The 27,659-nt window shown below is 33.6% G+C and overlaps 1 protein-coding gene across 4 annotated transcripts; it reads left to right on the top strand.

Moving 5' to 3' along the window:
* The first annotated feature begins 22,826 nt into the window (after positions 1 to 22,826).
* On the top strand, positions 22,827 to 27,424 carry LOC123210487 (hydroxymethylglutaryl-CoA lyase, mitochondrial-like). 4 transcript variants are annotated; one of them, XM_044628868.1, is made up of 9 exons: positions 22,827 to 22,958; positions 23,591 to 23,774; positions 24,424 to 24,610; positions 24,839 to 25,018; positions 25,392 to 25,472; positions 25,560 to 25,723; positions 26,061 to 26,197; positions 26,479 to 26,594; positions 26,818 to 27,424. In XM_044628868.1, the coding sequence occupies exons 1-9, from the start codon at positions 22,949 to 22,951 to the stop codon at positions 27,064 to 27,066; spliced, it is 1,308 nt and encodes a 435-aa protein (XP_044484803.1). In that variant the 5' UTR covers positions 22,827 to 22,948; the 3' UTR covers positions 27,067 to 27,424. The 4 variants fall into 4 exon arrangements, with proteins under 4 accessions (XP_044484803.1, XP_044484804.1, XP_044484802.1 ...); XM_044628869.1 differs by having other exon boundaries at positions 22,848 to 23,107; XM_044628867.1 differs by lacking the exon at positions 22,827 to 22,958 and adding an exon at positions 23,370 to 23,469.
* Positions 27,425 to 27,659: the final 235 nt, after the last annotated feature.

Consider the following 27,659-nt stretch of genomic DNA (forward strand, 5'->3'; position numbering starts at 1 on the left):
CTCGAGATTCCCCAGGGAAAATAAAATCTTTCTTGAGTTGGAACAACATCACGTGGGCAAGGGAGAATGCGATTTTTGAAATAGTAAAGACCTAGGAGATGATGGGGAAACCTCGGGGGGGAACAGTAACCAAGGCATGCCCAGAGGGAACTCGAGGGAGAGGAAAAAATTGATTTTTTGAGCTCTATATCAATGTTCTTAATTTATTTAGATTCTCTCAAAATCCAAATTTGTCTTATCATTCTTAATATTCAAATTACACTATGCCAAAATGTGTTTCATAACAATATTCTTAATTTATTTAAATTCTCTCAAAATCCAAAATTGTCTTATCTTTCTTAATATTCAAATTACACTATCTCTTTAAAATCCTCTTCAAGGTGACGGGAATTATGTTAGTCCATTTTTTGATAATATCCCCACTGATCCATTCAAATAACTAATCGATTTTCTTTCACAACCTTCAACAACATCAAGTGGTAGAAGATTGGTGCGAAAGCAGAAGCTGTAAAAATTGGTGACATTTTTAGAAATAAAAAAACATTTAAAAGATACAGTGGCTCAATTTGCAGTGGAGAAAGGATTCCAATACAAAGTGGCCAAGTCAAACACGGAGAGATGGAAGATTAAGTGCATTGATGAGAAATGCGAATGGTATCTATAAAAAAGAAGAATAAAACCAAGTGATGTATTCTAAATCCATTCTATGAATCCCATGCACACATGTCAAGAGATTATGGTGCATTTTCCGTCAAACAATGCAACAAACATCTAAAGAGCAAAATTTGTTTTCACTGTTTATTTGGTATGTGCAGTTTTTTTGTTCTTGCAATTTAACCAACCAAATCAACTTTAAATACAACTGAATTCATTTCATCATAATCACAGCACAATGAATTTTCTTTCAAGCTATAAATGTACACAATTGGTACAGAATAAGACAATCAAAATAAAGTAGAATGTTGTAGCAGAAATGATAATTATGTTACAACTCTCTGTCATAGGATTGAAAACCCTTCACATGCATGCAATTTGGATTCTAAGGAGCATAATAATAAAAACCAATGCATAAAGGAAAGAGATTTACCAACCTTGGGGTCTTCCACCACCCATCTCCACAAAAAATGATTGGATAAAGGAAATATAAGTGAAAGCTTCAAAACACTTCACAAAGATTTCATTATCTTTTTAAAGAAAACAACCTCCCCAAAACTTTACAAATGAAGGCCCATCCCTTTATATAAAAAAGGGTAGCTGCAAGATCTAATAAGAGTTAACAAAATCAACTAAAATTACATGAATTAAGCTAAGCCTTTCATTCTAAATTAAGCCCATACTTATTAATTAGCTAAAGATAAAAAGGTTAGTTACTTTTTCCTTAACTTTAGAAATTACGTTTCCTAACTATAACAATCAATCTGTCATCTTGTTACAAGTTACCTAAACACACAAAATAGGCTCTTTAGGCTTTAAAATGATGCTTTGATGGTTGGGCCTTGATAAATCTCCTCATGAAGCTTTCTTTTGGGCTAATGAGACCAAGTTATTCTTTTGGACCTTAGGTGTATGCAATAATACTATACCCAAAAGTGGATTTGGGCCAAAAATGAATAAATTTGATGTCCTTGAGTTAGTGCATTACTGGACATTCATTCTCTTTAGCTTAATGGGCAGCAAGTAAGGTTGATGAAGACTTAAAAGCTAGAATTGGAGAGATGGCCAAATATACATCATCCTCCTTAAGTAGCAAAGGATTTGCCCTCAAATCCTCAAAAGGGTTATCCTCTACTTGCTGACCATGCATAAAAAAGCTCTCTCTCTTGATTTCTTTTCCCTTGATAGCCTTATGAACTTGTTTTGGGCTAAGAGGAGTTAAAGTGATAGTCTTGCCATTGAATTTAAAGGAGTAAGTGTTCTTTTTGTTATCATGTTTCATTTCCCTATCAAATTGTCAAGGTCTTTCCAATAACAAGTGACAAGTATCTATATGAATCATATCATATAAAATTTCATCATTATAATACTTGCCAATGGAGAAAAAAATAAGCATTTGCCTTACAACTTATAGGTTGGTTCTATTACTCCACATTGTAGTTTGTATGGTTGATAATCTAAGTTTGTCAACTACAGTGGATGAGGCCATGTTTACACAACTTCTACTATTAATAATTAAAAAACACAGTTTACCTCCATGGTGCACCTTGATTGAAAAATGTAGAGTTTTTACTTTTCATGAAAAAGAGGCTTGGCATGCAAAATTTTCCTAATAACTAGCAACTATTCTTCATCAGCTCCTTGTAGAATTTCTTCTTCTTCTTCTTGAAAAGACTCCTCAATGGCTTGAATCTCCATTAAGGATAAAACTCTCCTATTAAGGCATTCAAATTGGAAATGTCCATAGCCTTGGCATTTAAAGCACTTTTTGTTGGAGAGGTTGGTCTTCACTATTTTAGGCTTCTCTTTACTTGTTTTTATCGTCTTTTCCTTGCCTTTCTCTTTGGAGGAAGAATCGATAGCTTTTGTGTAGGATGGGGAACCTTTATGGAAGGTAGTTTTCTTGGTAAAAAATATGTTTTTGTTAAATGATATCCCTTTAAAGAGTGGCTTGGAAACTGTGGGCTTCAGGGCCTTCTTTTACTTTTCAACCTTAATGGCCAACTTGTATACATCTTCAAAAGTGCAATAAGGTTGTAATTCCACCAGATTAGCAATGTCTTGGTTCAATCCACCAAGAAATCTTGCAATTGTTTGCTCTTTAACCTTTGATAGCTCACTTCTCATCATTAACTTCTCAAATACTCTAATATAGTGCTCAACACTATCACTTCCTTGCTTCAAAGTATGCAACTAGAGGTATAGATCTTATCTATGGTTTTTAGAACAGAATCTCCTATTTATAAGCTTCTTAAGTTTTTCCCAAAATCTAACGTTTTCTATATCGTTTTTTTCCCTTTGTTTCTTAAGTTTTTCCCACCACAAGGATGTATAATCCTTGAATTTTAACATGGCTAGTTTGCATTTATGCTCATTCAAGTAGTTCTTGAATTCGAATACCCTTTCAATGGAATAGAGCCAATCAATAAAGTCATTCAGAGTTATACTTTTATCAAGTTCTAGAATCTCAATTTTTAGGCCTTTATCATTATCATTATTCCTCCTTGGTGGTCGTTCATGTTCTTCATCACTTGAACCATTAGGGAGAATTAATTTCTCTCCATGATGTCTAAGAGGAAAAGGAAAAGGTCTATTGTGTCTCATTAGATGATGTTGTAGGGTTGGTTATGGCAGAGGTAGGGTTTGGTTTAATGGGCAAGTTACTTGGTTTTTAGTGATAGCCAAGTCTTTAATCAATTACATCATTTGAGTCATTTAGGTTCTAAATTTATTCTTGAGTTCTTGGATTTCTCCTTCCAATCTTTTTTGGCCAAACTCCCAAGGGTATAGAGGTGAAAAGGAGAAGGATGAAGTTCTCTTGTAAGACATTTTTGGTAGTGACTGGTTTGTGAAGGCTAATGGTTAAAAGTGTTTAAGGGTGGGGTGAGTATTGGTAAATGCTTAAGCAAAATTAAGGTTTTGTGAACAGTAATTTTTTATTATGAACAGTTGCTTTAGGAAGAAGATTACAGTTAACAAATCACAAAAACAACCTAGGCTCTGATACCAAATGGTGTATTTCCTATCAAACAATGCAATAGACATCCAAATAGCAAAATCAGTTTTTACTGTTCATTTGGTATGTGCAATTTTTTTGTTCTTGCAATTCAACCAACCAAATCAACTTCAAATCCAACCGAATTCATTTCATCATAATCACAATACAATAAACTTTCTTTCAAACTCTGGACATACACAATTGGTATAGAATAAAACAATCAAAATACAAATAGAATGCAATGGCAAAAATGGTAATTATGCTACAACTCTCTATCATAAGATTGAAAACCCTTCACATGCATGCAATTTGGATTCTAAGGAACACAATAATGAAAACTAAGGCATAAAGGAAAGAGATCCACTAACCTTGGGGCTTTCCACCACCAATCTCCATTAAAGATAATTGGATAAAGGAAAGATAAGTGAAAACTTCAAAGTACTTCACAAAGATTTCATTATCTTTTAAAAAAAAAACAAGCTCCTCGAAACTTTACAAATGAAGGCTCACCCCTTTATATAAAAAAGGGTGGCTGTAAGATCTAACAAGATTTAACAAAATCAACTAAAATTACATGAATTAAGCTAAGCCTTTCATTCTAAATTAAACCCATACCTATTAATTAGTTAAAGACAAAAAGGTTAGTTGTTTTTTCCTTAACTTTAGAAATTATGTTTCCTAACTAAATCAACCAATCTCTCATCTAGTTACAAGTCAACTAAACACACAAAATGGGCTCTTTGGGCTTCAAAATGATGCTTGGATGGATGGGCCTTAATAAATCTCCTAATTGAAGCTTTCTTTTGGGCCAATGAGACTAATTTATTCACTTGGACCTTAGGTGTATACAATGATACTATACCTAAAAGTGGATTTGGACCAAAAGTGAAGAAATTTGATATCTTTAAGTTGGTGCATTGTTGGACATTCATTCTCCTTAGCTTCTTAGGTGACAAGTGGGGTTGATGAAGGCTTGGAAGCCGAAATTAGAGAGGTAGCCAAATATACATCAGATTAGATAAAGTCACACATAAGCAAGTTAGGGCTTGAGTTTTAGGTCAACCAATAAAGTTGAAGTTCTTGTTGATTAATCATATATATCAGCCTAAGGAGATCTTTATTGAATCGCCAATAGATATAAAATTGATATATTATATTCACAGGCTTGGTAGGCAAAGAATTAGACAATGTAGTTATTAAAAGGCTAACTAGAAGAGTTATTTATGCTCTTATCAGATTATTACTATAATTTAAAGTTTGCTAATCTAGGTATTGTGACATATATACAAATAAATGAGGAGTATCGCTTTTATGGCATTGGGTTGTTCCATCCTTATATTTTGATGATATCTTCAACCGATTATTTGCATTGACATTATTTTTTAAAAAGGTCAATATCTTAGACATTTATTTCTTGTCATAACCCTAGATGGTAATAACCAAATCTACCCAATAGTTTTTAGCATTGGACAAAAGAAAGATCATTCAACATGGTGTTAGTTTTGACAAAACTTAAAGATTGCATCAGCAAAATGTCATGTAACACCCACAGGTAAACCCAAAGGCATTTCAATCTTCTTCTCCAGTTTATATTCAATGATTAATGATTTTTTAGAGGTACAAGCCTATATATGTAGACATACACAGTCTTGTATAGTCATTAGAAAGTCAAACTTTTAAATTGGATTATAATCCCAATATAATAGGAAGTTATTCTAGTTATGCAACTTGATATACAATTGTGTATAACCTATACATGCTCGTGTATCGCATCTTGAAATTAAAATAAAAACGAGATCAACCCTAATTCTTTTAATTCTTTGCATACACCAGTCGCATAGATTGAGAAAGCGGAGAGGGAAGAGTTTTATGGTCATCGAAGAAGCCATTGTTGATCACCAGAGACATCATTGTTGCGTAAGAGAGAAAAAAGATCATTGGAAGCCAAGTAAATGATGCAGCTTCCCTTGTTTGATCATGAAATTTTAAGAGTTTTATTGTTAAACACATGATCTAGGGTTGTCTAGACATAACAGTGATAATCTATATGATGTATTTGATTTTGTATGCAATTATGATAAGTTATATATGCATGTCTAGTCTTTTGATTGTATGAAAGTGTGGAATTAGGGTTTATATTCATATGAGTAGTGATGTGGACATATGTCCTTGCATGTGTGAGATGGATTGATGCGAACCTTGACGATATGACGTAAGACCCACGTTCAAGAAGATATTTTACTCAGGATTGAATCGGTTTCATCACTTAGATGACCTTTGACCCGAATTGATATAGAATCGAATGAACTTTGGTATCATCAATAATGAATGCCATAAGATGAATCTTGATAAATGCAAAAGGTTGGTAATTCAATAGTAGGTAAGCTATGCAAAAAGTTGGCCAAAAATTCTTTATTCATGATAAAAAATTAAGTTTACATTGTGTCAACTTAATCCTAAAACTACCGATGACCCAATAGACTTCCAAACTTCCCAAGCCCATTACCTAATTAACTACCTAAAACTCTAATTAAAATGTAATATGACAATTGGATCCATTAAAGTCTAGCCCAATCACCTTCTTAGCTCTACTCCTCGTAGTTGGCTCAATCGAAATGTGTAGCGAATCTCCTTGATGGCTCAATGCTCCCACAATGCCTCTATCATTCCTTCCCTCTTGAGAAGGATTTGCCCTCAAATCTACATCATCAAATGGAGATAGGTCAGAAACATTAAAAGTAACACTTATATTATATTCACCTAAAAGATCCAGTCTGCAGGTATTATCATTGATACGTTCAAGCACTTGAAATGGACCATCACCCCTCAAGTGTAACTTAGATTTCCGTTGGGATAGAAATCATTCCTTCTATATGTGCGCCCAAACCTAATCACTTGGTTGGAATACCACCAGGTGTCTTCCTTTATTAGCTTGTTTGGCATATTGTTTAGTTCTTCTCTCAATATTTTGCCTAACTTTCTCATGAAGTTGTCGAACTAATTTTGCCTTTGTTTTATTGTCAAACTGGTACGTTCCTCAACAAGCAAAGGTAACAAGTCGAAATGTGTAAGTGGATTAAAACCATAAATAACTTCAAAAGGTGAATAATTAGTAGATATATACACAACCCTATTATATGCAAATTCTACATGTGGTAAATCCTCCCAAGTTCTCAAGTTCTTTTCTAACACAGCACGTAATAACTAAGATAAAGTTCTGTTAACTATTTCTATTTATCCATTCGTCTGTGGGTGAAACGTTGTAGAAAATGATAATTTAGTACCTAACTTACCCCATAATACCTTCTAGAAGTGGGTTAAGAACTTCACATCATGATCAGATACAAAACTTTTTGGAACTTTATGCAGACATATGATCTCCATGAAGAACAAATCAGTAATGTAAGTTGCATCATATATGGCCACCCTCTTTTTATGACATAAAATAAATTGTGTCATCTATGAAAACCTATCAACCATGACAAAAACCGAATCACTACCCTTCTTAGACCTAGGTAACCCTAAAACAAAGTCTATAGAAATATCCTCCTAAGGTACAGTAGGTATAGGTAAAGGTGTATATAAACCATAGGGTAAAACTCTAGACTTGGCCTACTTATACTTAATGCAATGAGTACAAATATGTTCTGCATCTCGTTTCATATGTGGCCAAAAGAAACGCTCTTATAGTACATCTAAAGTCTTAGCTATACCAAAATGACCAATTAATCCACCCCTTCATGTGTTTCCCGCACAAGCAATTCATACAAAGAATTCTTAGGCACACATAATCTATTTTCTCGAAATAAATAACCATTATGCCTATAAAACTTACCAAATATAGTTTTCCCACAAGCTTCATAAATACTAGAAAAGTCATAATCATTCACATACAAATTCTTCACATACTCAAAACCATGTAACTTAGTATCTATAATCGAGATTAGAGTATACTTGCGTGATAACGCATCTGCCACAACATTTTCCTTGCCTTGCTTGTAATTAATGACATAAGGAAAAATTTCAATGTATTCAACCCACCTCACATGTCTCTTATTCAACTTACCTTGTCCCTTTAGATGTTCTAAGGACTCAAGATCTATCCTGATGACGAACTCGTATAGCCAAAGGTAATGCTGCCACATCTTCAACGCTCTTACCAAAGCATACAACTCTTTGTCATAAGAAAGGTAGTTCAAAGTAGGCTCATTGAGTTTCTCACTAAAATAGGTTATGGGCTTGTTTTCCGGCATCAAAACAATTCCAATACCTATACCTGAAACATCACACTCAAGCTCAAATGGTTTAGAAAAATCAGGCAAAACAAGTAAAGGTAAAAAACTTAACTTATCTTTAATTAATGCAAATGCACACTCTTGTTCCTCAGCCCACCTAAACCGTACATTCTTTTTAATAACTTTAGTTAATGGTGTCACTAGTGTACTAAAGTCTTGTATAAATCTCTTATAAAAACTATCTAAACCATGGAAACTCTTAACCTTGGCCACGAAAGTAGGTGTCGACTATTCTCAAATACCCTTAACCTTCTCCTTATCAACATTAATCCCCTTAGATGAAACAACAAATCCAAACAACACAACTTGGCTAGTGCAAAAGGAACATTTCTTAAGACTACCAAATAGCCCCTTTTTCCTAAGCATAAGCAAAACATCACGCATGTGTCCTATATGCTCATCTAGACTACGACTATAAAAGAGAATATTATCAAAATAAATGACTACAAACTTGCCTATAGTGCACATTAGACATGGTTCATTAATCTCATAAATATACTAGGCGTGTTAGTAAGCCCAAATGGCATTACCAACCATTCATATAGTGTATACTTGGTTTTAAATGTAGTTTTCCATTCATCACCTGCTTTCATCCTAATTTGATGATACCTACTTTTCAAATCAATTTTCGAAAAAAATACATGATTCATGCAACTCATCGAGCATATCATCTAACCTAGGTATGGGATAAAGATATTTTACAATTATTTTTTTGATGGCTCAATAGTCAACACATATTTTCCACGTTTCATCCTTCTTAAGTATTAGAATCATTGGTACAATACATGGACTCAAGCTCTCTTTCACGTATCCCTTCTTTAGTAACTCCTCTACATGCCTTCAAAGCTCTTTTGTCTCATCAAGAATACTTCTATAGGCTGATCAGTTGGGTATCGCTACTCCAAGTATGAAGTCGATTTGATGCTCGATCCCATGAATTAAAGGTAGTCTATCGAGAATCTCCTTAAGAAATACATCTTCAAACTCTTACAAAAGAGAAACAAATAAAATAGAAAGAGAATTGTTAGCATTAGTGAAAGATAAAAAGTTTTCCTTGTAAACTAACAATAATGGACATTGTTTAGTCACAAGAGTAGCCCTCACATCAATCATCTTCCTATAAAAACTCTTTTTTTTTGCTTCTTATTTTCTCTCATGTTTTTTCTTTCATGGTCGAATCTGACCTTTTTTTTCTTCTCTCCTCTTTTCGGTGTTACTTTTTCTTCGCTCATCTTTAGTCATATTTTCTCTTCTTTTGTTTTTGCTCTTACTTTCTTTTTTTTATTCATTCATCTTTCTTCTCCTCACTTGATCCTCATAAACCTGTTTTGGTGACAATGGTACAAGTGTGATGAGTTTATTGCTCATCATGAAAGAGTATCTGTTTTTTATTCCATCTTATGTCTTCTTTCTATCATACTGTCATGGTCTCCTTAACAAGATGTGTCCAACATGCATAGGTACTACATCACACAACACGTCATCTTGATACCTACCCATAAACAAGGCCACCACCTAGACCTGGCCACGATTCATGAACCGTCGGTTTCGGTTCAGAACCGCCAATTCACGGTTCGAAAATATAAGGACCCTGAACTGAAACCATAACAAGACGGTTCGTCCACGGTTCGGAACCATTGGTTCCGGTTTATGGCCTCGGTTCAGAACCGATGGTTTCGGTTCGAAACCGATGGTTTCGGTTCGAAACCGATATTGAACCGTCAATTCTAATACATTCTATAATTTCCACTACTTGTTATTTTTTGATAATAAATAAAATTAATTATATAAATAAATTATATGATTAATTATAAAAGATAATAAAAAAATAATAAATAAAATTAATTATAGAAATAAATTCTATAATTAATTATGAATTGTATAAAAAAAATTGAAATTGAAATTAATAAAAAATTAAGAAAGAATTTAATTAAATTTAAGAAAAATTGATTGAATTGAAAGATTGAGAGAATATTAAGATTTTAAAGAATGAGAATGAGAGTTTGAAAGATTGAGTGAGAGAGTAGAGAGATTGAGATTTGAGAGAATAGAATTTAAATGGATATATATAGAAAAAAACTTTTTTGAAAAAAATTAGAAATAGGGGGGTGAATTGAAATGCCAAAAATTGCAGGGGACGTCCCCGCAACTTCACTGAAAATTGCAGGGGACCGTTGGTCCCCTGCAATTTTTCCTTCAAAAGGCAACGATTCCCTGCACAGGGAACCGTTGCCTTTTTAAATAAAATTAAAAAAAAAATCAAAAAAATTTCAAAAAAATTTCAAAATTTTTCCAGTTAAGTACAGTAAACCCCCGGTTCATAAACCGGTGTGAACCGGTGGTTCTACGGTTCCAATTTATGTGAACCAAAACCGAACCGTAGAGCCACGGTTTCGGTTCTGGTTCAGTCCGGTTTCGGGTCTGTCGGTTCCGGTTTCAGGTTTATACCGGCCGGTTTCGGTCCGATTCACGGGCCAAAACGGCCCGTGGCCAAGTCTACCACCACCACTTGTTTATTCACCCTAATTTCTCCACAATTATTCAACCACTAAAGCTTATAAGGTCTAAGGTGTTTGATTATGGTTAAACTAAGTTTTTCTATAAGTTTGGTACTAGTTATGCTTATGCAACTACCCCTATCTATAATTAAAATGCACACCTTACCTTTCATATAACATCTAGTGTGGGAAATATTCTTTTTCTACTCATGATTTTCTTTCTTGTATTGTAAAGTTAAAGCTCTCCTAGACATTAGTACCTCACCCTCTATTGTATACTCCAACTCTACATCACTAGTATCCTCTAATGATGGCATAGACTCATCACAAAATTCTTCCTCTGTCTCATCCTCACCATCTTCCCTCAATATCATAGTTCTTTTGTACGGACACTGAGAGGCTATGTGACCTCTACCCAAACACTTAAAACATTTGATCTCATTGTTTCTCTTTAGTGGTTCAGGTTTGATACCAGACTTCTCTCAGCTAGACTCATCTCTTTTAGGTTTAGAGTACTCAGTTTTTGGCTTAAAAGGTGGTTTATCATCTTTCTTTGACACACTCAGCTTCTCAGAACTAGAATAGGAACCTACATCCTTTTTACCCTTTCGCTGTAATTTTCTCTCTACTTTCATCAGCATATGTACCAAATCCTCTATCTCTACATTGTGTTGGAGTTTTACCACATTTGCTATTTCCCTATTCAACCGCTTTAAAAACCTAGCCATAGTGGTCTCCTTATTTTTCTCTACATTAGCCCTAATTATGGTTATCTCTATCTTCTTGTGGTAGTCTTCCATACTCTTGATCCCTTGCTTAAGCCCCTGTAACTTCTAAAGTAAATCCCTATGGTAGTGGCTAGGAACAAAATGCTTCGAAGTATTTTTGGGTCTACCTAAGTTCCTACGTCTATTTTTTAGCAACTGGTCCTATAACATATTGGCATAATTAATGAATTCTATAGCAACCAATTTTACTTTTTTCTCCTCTGAATACCTATGTATGTAAAAAACCTGATATACATTTTGCTCTTAACTAGAAGGCTTCTGGATCGTTTCTAACCTAAAAAGGTGGAATTTTCAATTTAATACTACTGAGGCTACTATCATCTTGCCTATTCTCTCTGTACATATTGTTTCTATGAATTCTATGTCCTCTCTAACTATCCTATCCTCATCCTTTTACCGATAGTGTTTTCCCTCTTCCTTTAGTCGCACTACTTCCCCTTCTATCACTTTGTTGCTGCTCTAATATGTCTAATCTATCATTAACACTCTCCATTATATTAAAAAGTTGCTCAAATTGTTGTTGGATCACTTGCATTGTAAAAGTTTCAGTTTTACTCGAATCTTCTACAACACTAGTGTTTTTTTATTCCACCATGTGATAATTTCATAAAACAAAATATGTCTGTAAATAAGAATCCTTGCACACTCTTTTATGTGTTTACACTCGCACTCATGTTTTCACTTTAATGTTTCCATACACTCTCTAATTTGAAACTTTTTTTTTGTATAACAAATCAAGACGGTACTTACGACAAATGAGCACCAGTCAACCTAGATTACGTTATGATTACCTACTACTTTGTAAAAGAAAAAAGGATTAAGATTCAAGAAGAAAGAAAATTTGCAGAATTAGAAAGACGGACACAACTACAAGAATGAATAATCAAAGAGAAGGAAACTCAAAAGAGATAACAATAATAAAAAAAATCAAAATTCAAAGGAGGTAAGTGTGCTAACTATCTCCTTGATCTCTCTCTTTATTTTTTTTTACAGTTTTTTTTTGCTTCTTTTTTTTTTTTACTTTTTTTTTTAAAGACTACTTAGCCGAAAATAAAAATAAATTCCTTATATCACACAAAATTCTCTCTTAAGAAATTCAAGACAAATAAGGAAATAACCCAATGACTGATCTCCTAATTTAATAACAACAAAATTTTCAAGAAAATTCAAAATTTCAGGAACAATTCAAGAACTCAATCTCCTAATCAGGCAATTACAAGGTTATCCCTAAAGATTAAAGGAAACAAGGCAATCTTAATCCAAGAAATTTCTCTCTGATTTCGAAATCCCCAAATCCCAAGGTTTTGACGAGTTCAACAATAATTTCAACTAAGAAACTACCCCTTCAATTTCAACAACAATAAGATCTTCCCTAAGAATCCAAGAAAATCGACATAAAGCTAACCAAAATTCACTCCGTAAAGGTTTGTTTGAATCCAGATAAAATAGATCACTCCACCTCTAACTTAAATTACTTTGGGCCTTAAACAATTTTTTTTTTTTTTTGGATCAATCAAGAAGACAAATTAGACACCCACACAACCTAAAATGCGACTATACTAGGGTTCAACAAGAATTGAAGAATTCCAAAGAAACAAGGACGCCAAAATGTTAGACCACAAAGCAAAGAGATAAAGGACTAAGACTAACAAAGAAAATGAAATCAAGAATACACTCAAAGATTCCTAAGATGCACGACTATTCAAGAAAAGAAACCCCAAATCACAAACATAAGGAAGGATAGATACGAAACCTGATTCGACTTAGCTCTAATACCAATTGATGCAAACCTTGACAATATGATGCAAGACTTAACATTCAAGAATATATATTTTCCCATGATTGAATCAGTTTTGTTACTTAAATGACCTTTGACCCAATCAATATAGAATCGAACGAACATTGGTAGAGTTAATGGTAAACACCACAAGAGGAATCTTGATTAGTTCAAAAAGTTGGTAATTCAATAGTGGCAAGCTATGCAAAAGTCAACCAAAAATTCTTTATTCATGATAAAAAGTTAAGTTTCTATAGTATTAACTTAACCTTAAAACTACCCATGACCTAATAGACTTTCAAACTTCCCAAGCCCATTACCTAATTAACTACCCAAAACTCTAATTAAAATGTAATATGACAATTGAACCCATTAAAGTCTAGCCCGGTCACAAGAAAGACCAAAATTCATAAAAACCCAAAAATCTTAAATTTGGTAAAATAAAATTGTATAACACACACTAAAATAGCCTTTATTTGGGCTTGCAAATTGGGTGCAACTGGCAAAGATAGTTATTGATAAAGAGCTTGAAACGAGTTTCACGTTGATAGGTTAAAGGCCCTGTAACTCCTCTCAGATCAAAAGTTATGGTCATTCAAAGTCTGTTTGCTCATTTTGGATTAGATTTCTCCATGGGCTTAGGCCTAAATCAAGTTGACCTCTCTGTTGGCTCCTTTAAGCATCTAGTCATCTTTGAGTGAGCTAGTTTTAGTCTCTAAACTCTTCATGAGCCTTACTAAGGCCTGTTGCACCTTCTTAGCTCTACTCCTTGTAGTTGGCCCAACTGAATATGTAACAAATCTCCTTGATGACCTGATGCTCTCACGATACCTCTATCATGGATGTTAATAGATTATGTGTGAAGTAAACTATTTGATTTATGTTTATACATCAAAGAATAGTAGCAACATGATTGCGGCATATATGTTACATGTTTTAGCTTGATAATGTGACAATGCCCTAGAAATGATCATATGTAGGTTGTAATGCTTGATTCTTATTGTGTAAACCTATTTAGGGCTATTTAGAGACATGGTAGAATTGGTTAGTGTGGTTACAGTGATTATGTTATGCATGTACAACGTGGAAACCCTTAGTTATGAATTCTAGATTGTGACACATGGTTATGTATGGTCCTATATATTCTTGTGTGTCATTCTAAAAATTTCAAAAATTCAAGATTTTTGCACTCGTTTTGAGGGAAGACATGGACAATCATATAGTATAGGACAAACGCTCGTGTATGACTTTCCAAAAGTGGATAACGTATATGGCTAAAGACATATGGTTTGTATGTGTGGATTATTGTGCATAGAAGTGTGTCCAAGTCATCTCTCCATGTACACCTACTCTATGCATGACTGTGTGTTAAATGACACACGTTTGAGTATATGTGTAAATGGAGAAGCACACGACTATGTACCCCTAGATAAAAACAAAAGATGATTATACCCATAAGCTATATGCATAGAAAATGAGAGTTAAACAAGAAGAATAATGAGCAACCAGAGAATCAAGAATTCAAGACATATTTAGTATAGACGTCTGACTACATGAACGACAACACAGGCTCAAATCAAGCTAAATCTAGGCCAAAAGTCAACAACCTTAAGACTAGTGTCACAAATTTAGATAATCACCACCTATATGGGTAAGTGATGAGAATCGTTAAGGCAATAGGGATAGATACCCATGAGACATATTATGCACTCAGTGCCAAGGCACATAGTCATCTAGTTTAGTTCAGGTGTGCATGATAAGGATATGGTTTTTAAATATTCCTCATGAGGTTAACGGGATGCATCGCATTTATAGCTAAAGTAGGGGTCATCTCTAGATGGTTAGTCAGTAGTTCTAATTAGCTTATATGGTAAAGAAATGAGCTATAATTGAAGATTTCTCTATATGATTAAGGTGTCCCAGTTAGTTAGCCTAATAGGTTGTTTGATGTGTGCACAAGGCATAACAGTAGTTTTCACCAAGGTTTCAAATATGCCAATTCCATCTTTAGTCTTCCTAGTTTTTGTGGATGATCCATGTCAAGACACCAAGCTATCATAGTGTGACCACATTCAGCTTAAAAATGGAATACAAGTTTTATCACCAATTGTTTATACTAGTTTTTGGTGTCGAAAGGTCACCATTTATAGAGTTTTACTTATGCATTTCTTTTTGTATATTTTGCAAGTAGAGGTGAGTAGTGAGGCAGGCGAGAGATCCAACTGTTCAGTAAACAGTTTTGAGAGAAAGAAAGACACTTGTGACATTTTAGTTTTTTTTATCAGACATACGACTATTATTATTATTATGTTCAAACACAATGATTACTCATGATTTACATAGTTATTTTACATCCAAGATTTTCATATACTTATTATTTTATAAGTTTTGATTAATAAAGCAGTTATTTTTATTACATTGCCTTTTTGCATACTTTATGATTATGATCATGCATTAATGGTTTTAAATAATTCAGTTATGCATGTCTCTTTAAGTCACATTTTTATTAGGGGTATATATCTGAAGAAGGGTGTTACATACCAGAATTGGAAATAATCTTAGATCGATATCATGTTACATACTCTACAATAGTTGAGGTATTTCCAGATGTGTCTCTTGGATGTTGTTATTATCACCTTCTTTATAAAATGTGATCGAAGTACAAACATAATTCACAAGTCGTGTGTTTATATTGGAAAGTAAAGAAAGCCTATACAGAGTCAGATTATGAGGTTTTGACAAGATCTATTGATGATGTGCATCTTAAGTGGGGGGATTACCTAGAGCAGGGCACATTTTCTAAGCAACAAGTATAATATAATGACAACCAACATCGTAGAGTCAATTAATACACTTGTTAGACACACGTGGGATTTGCCTATCACGATGTTGGCCAAGTTTATCCAAGGTACCTTGCAATGATGGTTTTATAAGAGGAGAAACCATGCAAGAATGTATAGTGTTAATGTTAATTATCTAATTGACTATGACTTTTTACACTTATGTTTATTTAGTAATAGATGTGTTTATGCTTTTTAAAAATTACAAATGAATGCCCATATTAGGTTACACCATAAATAGAGGAGAAACTTAGTCACCATGTGTTAAAGTCTATGAACTTTCAAGTTTATCCAATTACAAATGTTCAATGCCAGGTTATAGGTACGGGCAGATACATAGGTTTTATGGACTTTCACAAACAGACATGTACATCTATAAAGTTTGAGCATTCTCACATTCAATGTATGCATGTCATTATTATCACAAGACATATAAGGCTCACCAATATCTATGCATGGGTTCCATTCTACACCACCAAATTCTACCATGCAATGTATGCGGAAGTTATCAATCTACTGAGGGATCAATCAAAATGGTTACATATAGAGGAGAAAAAACTTATCCTACCATCGTTTCTTAATTGTCATCGACTTGGTCATTCTTCAAATAGTAATTGACATCTTTCAAGGTTAAGGTTGTTATACCAAAGGTTTACAATCGATGTAATCAATTTGGGCATGTACAATCATACTACAAAAGTCCAACATCAGTTCCAAGCTCTATGTCATCGGGGTTATCGAGAAGAAATAAAAGAAATAGATCTTTACAGCGTAAAACTTTTGTTTAGTTTAATTTATGTTTGATTTATATACTTTTTAAATGAGATGTAATTATTGAAATCTTATATCAATATTATTTATGTTTCAGACATCTATTAATCAGTTATTACGTTTGTATTAAAATTACTTATGAACTGTGGTGTACTTGTTTCATACATCTCATAAAACAGATTAAACATGAAATCATATGTATAACTAATAAAATATCTAAAATATATACATGACAACTATGAAATAAATATATGCATCCACAATCAACTGGATGCAATATAAATACAACTCTAAGGCAAAACGCCTATGCATCGAGGTGGAAGACTCATTAGGGAAATCCAAAGTTTGATCAAGCACTAGACATTCTATAAAGCATCGTAACCGTTAGATCTTGCACCCTATTATGGGACACCCTCCATTAATGCAATGCTAAGTGATCCTATTGTGGTGTACAACCGATGGTGGTCGAAAAACTCATGGATGCTAGTAATATTGTGGATGCTTGTAAATGTGCTCTAAGAGTCATATACAATGATCGTTCACTCACGTAGATCTAGGACCCTTGCGACCCAATAGGTACAATTGAAATTTATTAGTATGAAAACTTACAAATATTAAGAAATTATAATAGAGACACATGTTGTATATAAATAATTTATAATAGAAACACATATATACAATACATGATCAATCACCTCTCATGGTTTGTAAAATAAACCTGGTGTGTCATCTGCCTTTATCGTCTTCGTGAAGAGCTTTGACCACTCGTAGTCACCTTGTAGAGTGATACTTCAACTATCATATGCCATGCCAATATGCTACACAAAGAACATGTAGGTCATCATCCAACTCTGTGGGACGACCATCTGTTGCTCGTGCTGGTGCCAACTTAGTAATGCCAAGAAAAAATCTACATGTTAATAATTAATCAAAAAACATGAATTAGATACATAACATGAATTGTTTTATGTTTTCATGAATATATAAAACATTTAAACAAAATCAATGGATACAGACCACTTACATCGCTGGTCAGCCATTAACATAACTCGACAATGTTGTGCTAAAAATTGACTTTGAACTTAGCTCTTATGATATAGACATTATAGTCATCCGATGCTCTAGCTTTATCTTACCATTTGAGGAAATCTTCCTTACATTCTGCAACCAAGGAGAGAATTGTCCATATATGTCATTTTACCCTTAGTTTGAGCAAATTTGTGTGTAGAGTGCAAACAAGCGAACCCTTTCAAACAACCCTACCATGAGTGGTTTACAACAATTAAAAAAGTACATAAATTTGTTAATTCACTAATTCATCTTAATTAACACACTTAGTGAAATCAGTTAATGTTACCTTTTCGACATACAAAAGAGGAGGTTTGGTGGGAGAATCTTCTATTGCTGTCAAGTCAACCATCTATACCCTTGAGATGGACTAGAAAAGTAATTTAATATTATCAATGATCAATATATAGAAGTAAATATACATTTAATTATGGGTATATCTCATCCTAATCTTTATGTGACATAACATTGAGTAGCTTGTCCCTTTGTAAGCTAATGTCAATGACCTGTTACTCACGTTGGGGAGGTCAGTAATTAACCACGATCGTTCATTCTAAAAGGATGAAAAAACAATTTACCACCCTGTTAGATTTAACTAAATTCAGTTGACTAAATAATAACAATTTACCTACCTCTATGATCGAGGATAGTGTAAGCGAAGAACTCTTAACCGATACTTCTTCATGGCTAGTACCTTGTACAAATATTAATAATAAATTGCTTAATAACATTTCATGTACAATATAGTAATAACAAATCATTAGTAACCTCGACTATGGGAGGTAATATAATCGTAGGGTTAATGGGGTAAAGGCCTCCTAACACTTTTGCAAGTACCCTGTATAAAGTAAATATATATGTTAAACAAACTAGTAAATAAAATTTATAGAACGAATAAGTAAGATATGGCTTTTCCACTTGATCAACTGTATCTAGTCATGTATGTGTTATGATGTCTTCCAAATGACTCATCCAATTCTCCAAATGAGACATTTGATCCTATAAGATAGACATTTGGTCTTGTAAACTAGAAATCTCACTTAATATCACATTGCCCCAGCGGGCCAATACAACATCAAAAAGGGACAAAACAGGTTACGTAGTCGATAGGCACTTATAGTGGGGTGCTCGGTAATAAGGGCCTGAACACCATAAAGAGTAATGGGCTTGATGGTTGAGGTCTCAACAACTAGACATGTAATCTGCTTGGTAACTAGGGTCTAAACATCAACCGATGTCTTAGGGTTAAAGGTCTGAATGTCCATAAGTGGCATAGTGGGAGAAGTTTCATCTTTTATCGATAAAGGTAACGAGGAAGATAAGAAGGATAAGGATGATTGGAGATTTGATATACCCGTGTAGGCAATGATATCGGCATACCATCGTGTAACCTCCTCATTCAATAATGATCGGAGCAAGAAAGTAATATCATCCTACTCATTCAAATATATAATTAAACATATTTGCATTAACCAATTAATCAGTCAACTAATCAATTAACAATTACATACCTTATCGCCAATGAATATAATTCCCATATGACTCCATCTAGAGATATCTCTCACATGCTACTTGAACATTCATGGAGAAACATCAATAGCAATCAAGTCCACCCAATTATACAAGGTGTCAATCATCTTATGGATCCAAAACTGCAATGTAAACATCAATGTTTAAATTCCACTAGTAATTTTTTCCCTATCAATCAACATATATAATTTACAATTATACACTTACTTAAAATGCGAACAGGAACCCGTAGATATCATATTTATGCATATTTGTCATCTGACCAAAGCAGATCCTCTCACCCACTAAAGACATCAATTCATACATCATATCCCATATTGGTACACCCCACAAATATGAATTAAAACTATCAAAGTGATCAACTAACTAGAAATACTCTGCAAATACTTTCTTTCATCTGTTATTTCCTTGTAACATTATATAAAGGCAATACAACAAGGCCATTTTGACGGTGTCGATATCGTCATCCCTCTCTGGGCGCGTCGAGCAAACTCACCCTAAATCATGACATTGCTTTGACATCTCCGAAAATAAGTCTCTCGAATGTTTTCTCTAAAACCTCATGGAATATATGATGCAATGGTAGCAATTTGACTTAATGATAGCGCGGTCATAAGTGCAAACTCAAATGGGCTAAACTTCATGTCAACCTTATTAATCCTAAACCAAAATTCATTTCTCCCAAAACCCCGATACATCTATCGCAACATAAAAGAGTGCACAAACACTCTACTAAATCTTATGTCTGGTAATCGAAGCAAATGTCTAAAATATGTCCTCTCAAACAACCTCAACTAGAGGTGGCAATTGGGGCGAGCCGAATGAAGGCCTAGCCCAAGACATGAGAAATAAGCCTGACCCAACACTATAGTATACCGAGCCTAATCCATGGGCCTTTTGGGCTGGTTGTAGGCCTAGGTTTTAAGACCATACGTTGGCCTAACCAATTACTATTCATAATATTTAAAAAATTTATATTATAATACAATTAATTAATTAATAATTATAATATAAAAATTATAAATATTTATAAGAAATAAAAATTTTAGACTTAAAAAAATGAGTTTGAGTTTTTTGGATCAATCTCACATGTATGAGATAACCAAAATTTTAATTTGGTCAGAACATGTTATTTAATTTTTATTTATAGCGGGTGAAAAAAGTGAAAGATTTTGTTCTTTTAAATGTGGGACTTTTTACAAAGTGCGAAAGTGTAAGTGTAAAGGTCTTACATCTAAAAGAATACAATCACTCATTTCATTCATGCACTATAAATAAAAGTTAAGTAAAGTAGAAAGTTCAACCAAACTTATGTTTCAGATCCCACATTGGTGAGATTGATTAAGAGAACTTAACTCACTTACTATAAATAAATATGTCTTCTTTTTTAATCATAATTTAACTTCCTAACATCTTTTCTAATAAAAGAAAACAAAATTAAAAAATTTTTTGATAAAAAATTTTTATTGAAGTTAATAAGCTAGCCAAGTAGAGACCCGTGGGCTAACCTGTTTAAGGCCCTAGCCAGGCCTTCAGCCTTAAATTTTTCATAGGTTGGCCCAATCAGAAGGTTTGTCACTATGCAGGCCTAAGGCCCAACTTAGCCCATCGCTCTTTCTAACCTTAACTGTGAATGAGTTATGCCTCATCTGGGATTCTCAATTCGTCGTTAGGGTCCTTACATTTTATGTTTTGAGAAACTTGCTATAAAAAATAAATTATTATCATAACAAAGTTGATGAGAATTAAAAAAAAAAAGGCATAAAATATGAAAATAATATGAAATGTATATCTAGTCTATCATCTGCATTAAAAATACAAAAGAGCACAAAAATTTTTAAAAACTATTATAGAATGAAAAAAGTTGAAAATCAGCCAAAAATTAGAAAACTACACATTAAAAAGACATGAGAAAAATAAACAAGCTTTTAAGGTGTGGTTCTCCTAAGGTTCGTATCATTTGGTATCAGAGCCATCACCATGTCTCCCAGTTACAATTGTGCGGTACGGGTGATAACGTCGGTATTGCAGTGTTCGCCCGGGGCTAGTAGGGAGCTAGCGCACAGCCAGCCTGCGTGGGCATCGGGACTGTGAAGCGTGGTGGTATGTTAGGATCCCAAATGCGAGGTATGAGACTTGGATTCCACATTGAAAAGTATAGGCAACTAGTGTGGGGTTTATATAGTCTTGGGCTCTCCCATCTCAATAACTAGCTTTTGAGGTGTGGTTCTTCTAAGGTTCAAATTCAAAAACTACATGTAAAAAAACTAAATTAACAAAAATAAAAGTGAACCTTCGAAAGCTACATATCGAAAAACCTTAAATAATAAAAAAAAACAGACTTGAAATTCAAAAACTACGAGTCAAAAATCCCTAGAATAATAAAAATAGAAAAATTGATCTGAAATTTAAAAAGTACACAGCAAAATACCCTAAAATGAGAAAATTTGAAAAACTGATATGAAATTCAAAAACTACACATTGAAAAACTCTAAAATGTGAAAAAACAGACATAAAATTCAAAAATTACATGTTGATACACCTAGAAGACAAAAAATATCAATTTCCTTTTAATAATTTTCCTTTTTCCCGCAACTCCAAAATGTTTAAAAACCTCACATTTTCCACCTTCCAAAGGTATCACTATTTAAAAAATAAAAATTTTCCCCTTCTCCCAAGGTCCCCTGTGGGATACTGTTCAAAAAACCGCAATTTTCCCCCTCTCTCAAGTTCTCCATGTACCAGTTGATATGGTTATTGTTTAAAAAATTGTATTCCCCCCTTCCCTCGTGGCATCGATCTAACTTGGAGAATATTTATCAAACTCGAGATTCCTTGGGTTGACATATTGGCATAAAAAAGCATATTTTCTAAACTAAAATCTCATTTTATGACGACCATTTTAACAACAAATAATTCTACACCTACTAAAACACAATTACCCCAAACTAATTCATCCAAAACAAACAAAAATCTAACCACAAAATCAATTGTTCAAAATCAAAAACCTTAAACTAATAACATCTAAAATCTTTGTCTAACTAGTGAAATCTAAATATCAAAATGATTCAAACAAGATAAGGGATGATACACTCACTTTTTTTGTCATTTTTGTCGTTGAAAAATGTCAAAAATGTCACTCAAAATGCCAAAAATCAAAGTTGTCACCGAAACTCATGGAAAGACTTGGGATTTCTCATATTATAGGAACAGTGACTTAGGGGAAAATATGGGTGGAGATATAAATTTGTTTTATTTATATACGAGCATATTTTGGTTATTTTATGTTAATAGGCAATTTTTACTTTACTTAAACAAAATTGGATAATTTTTTTAAGCCCCTAATATTTAGGGTAATTGTTTTAATATTTTTTTTAAATTTTTTTATTAAATGATAATTTATCCTTAATCCTAATTAAAAATTTAAAAAAAATAATAAATATTTAAAATTTTAAAATTTTGTAGATATAAGTTTAGAAATACACCTAATCTTGGGTGGGAAAAGTCTTTTGCCTAGTTAAAATTTCGGTGAAAATTTGTAGATAAAAAATTCATATACTGAGAATAGTTGCCGGGAAACTTTGGACGGAAAATATAATTTACTGAATAATTAAATAAAGAAAGTAAAAGTTAATGGGAGACGGTGGCAACTGAACACTACCTAGTTCCTACCAACGACCACCTTTCCCCCTTTTGAGGCGATTGAATTCAAGTCAGAAATTCAATGAAATGAAAAAATGTACGCAAAATAACAAAACTCACTCTTCGTAAAGTACAATAATCAACTACTCTTTTCACGCATCTTTCTTGTCCGTCTATCTAACCTTCCTATTTTTGAATTTATTGCTTCGAATTATTTTTCTCTCAAACCCTAATCTTTTTGCTCAGGTCAGTCTTTTTCTTTTTCTTTTGTATTTTTTTATTGTTTGATTTTTATTGGTATATTCTCTTTTTTGTTTAGTTGCCGAGAAACCGACGGAAAATAAAAAAGAGATGATTAGAATTACAGTTTGAGATGAAGTGTATTATTTCAACTATTATATATATATATATATATATATATATATATATATATATGGAATGAGTAAGGCGATGAAAATGTGAGAGTTAGTTTGTTTACTGTGCTTTTTGAATTTGCCTAATTTTCTTCGCCACCAAAAAGTCTTGATAATTTTTAATTTTGTGGAGTTATTAATTGATTATTAGGTGTATGCTTGTTTATTTGATTGAACTACGTACCCTGCAATTAGGTGGTTTCAATTTAATAGTTGTATGTGAATGCTTTATTATGATTAGAATTTCTTTGTGGGTGTGTGTGTGTGTTCTGCTTGTTGTCATTGTGTGTTTTACCTGTTTCTGGTAAATGTGCAGTGGTTCTTTCAAGGATCATGTCGAGTTTGGAGGAGCCACTTGGTTTTGACAAATTGCCAAGTATGAGAACTATTGATAGGATTCAGAGGTTTTCATCTAGCGCTTGCCGGCCTAGTGGAGATCATATGGGAATGGGAAACTGCTGGATCGAAGGAATGAGTTGCAGCACCTCCAACAGTTATGAGTGAGTTAGCCATCCTAAAATCTTAACATTCTTTTCTTAGGAAATTAAATCTTTTTGTGACAATGTGGGATGGCTTCACTAGTAAAATTGTATGCAACACATTAGTAGATCTATTTGTACTGTAAATACCTTGTTGATAATTGAAGTTTTTCTGTCTCTTGTTGGGGGAAAGTTGTATATTTTTGTAAAAATATTGGTTCTTTAGGCTTGTAATTTGCTCTTGGTACTACGAGGTCCAGGAAGATTTTTCAGAGACGCTTGTCTGGCGTATTGACAAGAGGTGTTTTTCCTTTTTTTGACTTTTCAAAGATCTTAGGGTTCAACCGGACCCTAGTTTTAAATTCAAATTTTGCAGAGTAGAATAAGGAGAATTCTAGGTTATAGAACGAAAGAAAAAGTTTGAATCAATATTTCTTGAAATTTTACTTTAAGATCATGGTGAGTTTCTATAGTTTTGCCAAATCCTTTTATCTTTTATTATTATTATTTTTTTGGTAAGTAAAAATCTTTTTATCTTATAGCAGCTCAAACTCGTGTTAACTTCTCATATCTATGAATTATCACCTCTGGATTGATATGTTTTTTGCAAGTCATCATCATTTTATCAGTTGTATTTGTTGGTTATCAATAATACTTCTGTCATTTGCAGTGATGATTGTGATGAATATACCCAGGATGCATTCCCATGGCAAAGGCATACAAGGGACATGCCCCAGGGTGACACCGTTGGTCAAAGAACACAGAGCTTGGGGAGAAATTATATAATGTTTGGAAGCACTCATGACAAATATAATTCCAAGTGTAATGATAAAGACATACGAGATATAACAAATAAGGTAATTTTATAAGCATGATAAAACTGCAATTTAGATATTTGCTTCAAATTTATAAGGGTAGTTTCTCGAATCAGTGAGGATATTTCTGAGTTAGTTTTTCTTCCGTACTGAGTTATGCAATTGATTCAGTGGCTAAACTCCATGATTTCCCGTTCGTGAATGTTAATTTTATTCATACTTTTTTTATGTTAAAATTTCTTATTATGTTATTTTATTTGGATGAATCAGTTTTTGAAAGGCATACCAAGGTTTGTGAAGATAGTAGAAGTTGGTGCTAGGGATGGATTGCAAAATGAGAAGAATACTGTACCTACCTCTGTAAAGGTGGAACTGATTCGTAGACTTGTGTCCTGTGGGTTGTCTGTTGTTGAGGCTACAAGTTTTGTATCTCCGAAATGGGTTCCTCAGGTAATCTTGATTCCAGTTCTAGGTTGCTGTGCAACTTTCTTTCTTTTGTTTTTTCCCTTATTGTGAACAATGCAATCTCATTATGCAACTTATTGGTGGATGCCAAAATATTCCCTGGTTAAACCATTGATGCCTTCATGAAATTAACTCTCTCTCTTATCTGTACAGACTCATGTATAATTCTTGTATATATTTATGAAAATATTTATTTACTGTTGACTATATGAGTGTCTTATTCATTCAAATTGAATCTCATGAGACTTATAGCTGTTGAAAACTATTTCTTGTTTGACGAAAGTAAGAGCTCCATGTTAATTCCCATTCTAAATTATTTATAACTGGCATTGCTTCTATTCTTTTACCTTTTCGGCAGTTAGCAGATGCAAAACATGTAATGGAGGGAGCTCACAATTTGGAGGGAGCTAGATTGCCTGTTCTCACACCTAATATGAAAGTCAGTCTATATTCTCTAGAAATCCATATGATTCCTGGCAGTGCTATGCCAGTCTGGAAATTTTCTAAATAGTGGCTCAATTTCCAGGGCTTTCAAGCTGCTGTTGCAGCTGGTGCTAAGGAAATTGCAGTCTTTGCATCAGCTTCTGAGGCATTTTCAAAGTCAAATGTCAATTGTAGCATTGAGGAGAGTCTTACTCGTTATTGTGCAGTTACTCTAGCAGCTAAAGAACTGTCAATACCTGTTCGTGGGTATGTCTTTTTTTCCCTCCCTCCTCTTCTAGCTTCCTTTGTCGTACCCCCGGCCACCCATCTGTTTCTTTCCCTTTCCAAGAATATTTTATGTACTTTTATAAACTATTGGTGAGTATTCTTTATGTTCAAGACTATCCTGTCAAGTTTTTGTATGGTTCTTGTTATGTCTTTTTAATAAATTTGCATGCTTATTCTTTGTATCTTTTGGTGTAGTTCTCATATAAATGGTCCCATTGTAAGGAAACCATATTTACATTGAAATATTGTAAAAGTATTGTATTCTTTATCAATTTTTCTGAGTCTGAGATTCTGGACAATGGTTAAATCCTTTTAGATATGTGTCATGTGTTGTCGGATGTCCAGTGGAAGGAGAGATTCCTCCATCCAAAGTTGCATACGTAGCAAAAGAACTTCATGACATGGGCTGCTTTGAGATTTCCCTTGGTGATACAATTGGAGTTGGCACACCAGGTAACTTTTGAAATTGCCAATCGTTTTTCTCTGCAAAATTATTTTGGAATTAAATAAGAGGGTGACTAGTGTCAATTTGTTCTTGGGACTTTCTTTTATTGGAAAGTATTCTTTTAACTTTTTGTTTTTTTGGGGGGGCTGGGTGGGGAGAGGGATGGAAACAGGGAGAGGGACTACACCTGTACCAGATATTAGACATGAGTATTTTTCTTTCTGATGAATGGGTTCAGGTGTTGGAGAATTTAATTTCATTTTTGTTTTCTTTCTTTTCTATGGCTTAGGTACCATTGTTCCCATGCTTGAAGCTGTTATGGCCGTTGTTCCTGTTGAGAAGCTCGCTGTTCATTTCCATGACACTTATGGACAATCTCTTCCTAATATTTTAGTATCCCTACAAGTAAGCCATAATAGAACCAATCTTATCATTATAGATGATCTAATCTGGTTGATCGGTCTTACCTAATGATCACCAAATGTTCATTTGCATTGGCCTAAATTCTTTAGAGATGAAGCCACATTCTTTTTCACTTGATTTTGATGATATTCTGTACTGAATCATCATGTTTTTATCTTGTGAAACTGATGTTAATTTTATTAACTTTTGAATTATGTCACCACAGATGGGGATTAGCACAGTGGATTCTTCTGTTGCGGGTTTAGGTGGGTGTCCATATGCTAAGGGTGCTTCTGGAAATGTGGCTACGGAAGATGTGGTATATATGCTTCACGGGCTTGGTATACAAACCAATGTTGATCTGACAAAGCTCCTGTCAGTTGGTGAATTCATCAGCAAACACTTGGGTCGTCCATCTGGTTCCAAGACAGCCATTGCATTGAGCCGGGTAACAGCCGATGCCTCCAAGATATAATTTGGTAGTAGATGTATTTAATATTTGATCAACGTTACAACTAAGGGAGAAGATATTTGATTCATGAGGCCTATTCAAAATATGCATACTAGTATACACACGCACACATAATAAAGGAATAATAGTAATGTGAAGCTATGGATCCAGTGCTTGGAATTTGTTAAGAAGAATTTAGTGTGTTCAAGTATTTACGTTGCTGATATTCTGAGGCAGAATCACCCTGTTTAAGTCAATGGAAAGTGCATCATCTCAAAAGATCATACCTTGTATTCTCTTACAGAAACAGTTACTTCTATACTTCGAACAAATCAATTCTTACATCATTTTCGTTCATCAAAGGAAGCATTTTGTTCTTTCTGATTGCTTGCACCCTAATAGTTGTGTTATATTATGATTAAAACTACTTTCCTAGAAAATATTGCTCATTTCGTTGAATTGTTTGTCCTCAAGCTTTTGCCAAAGAGAGAGAAATGAGTTTTGTTTCAATGACCGGAAAAGCATCTAATCATATCCAACAACTTTAACAAATTCTCACATGGTTGTTAAAAGCTCGCATAAGTGAGAGACTCCTTAAGGCAATAACTCAAACGTTT

Source organism: Mangifera indica, chromosome 3 (assembly GCF_011075055.1).
Source record: "Mangifera indica cultivar Alphonso chromosome 3, CATAS_Mindica_2.1, whole genome shotgun sequence".
NCBI classification, from domain to species: domain Eukaryota; kingdom Viridiplantae; phylum Streptophyta; class Magnoliopsida; order Sapindales; family Anacardiaceae; genus Mangifera; species Mangifera indica.

Bases quoted from the DNA above. Each gene is read 5' to 3' on its own strand.
- LOC123210487 (XM_044628867.1), top strand. From the start codon at position 23,430: ATGCTTGTTTATTTGATTGAACTACGTACCCTGCAATTAG. The intron at 25,019-25,391 runs GTAATCTTGATT...CCTTTTCGGCAG, and splicing joins CTCCGAAATGGGTTCCTCAG to TTAGCAGATGCAAAACATGT. The intron at 25,473-25,559 runs GTCAGTCTATAT...CTCAATTTCCAG, and splicing joins TTCTCACACCTAATATGAAA to GGCTTTCAAGCTGCTGTTGC.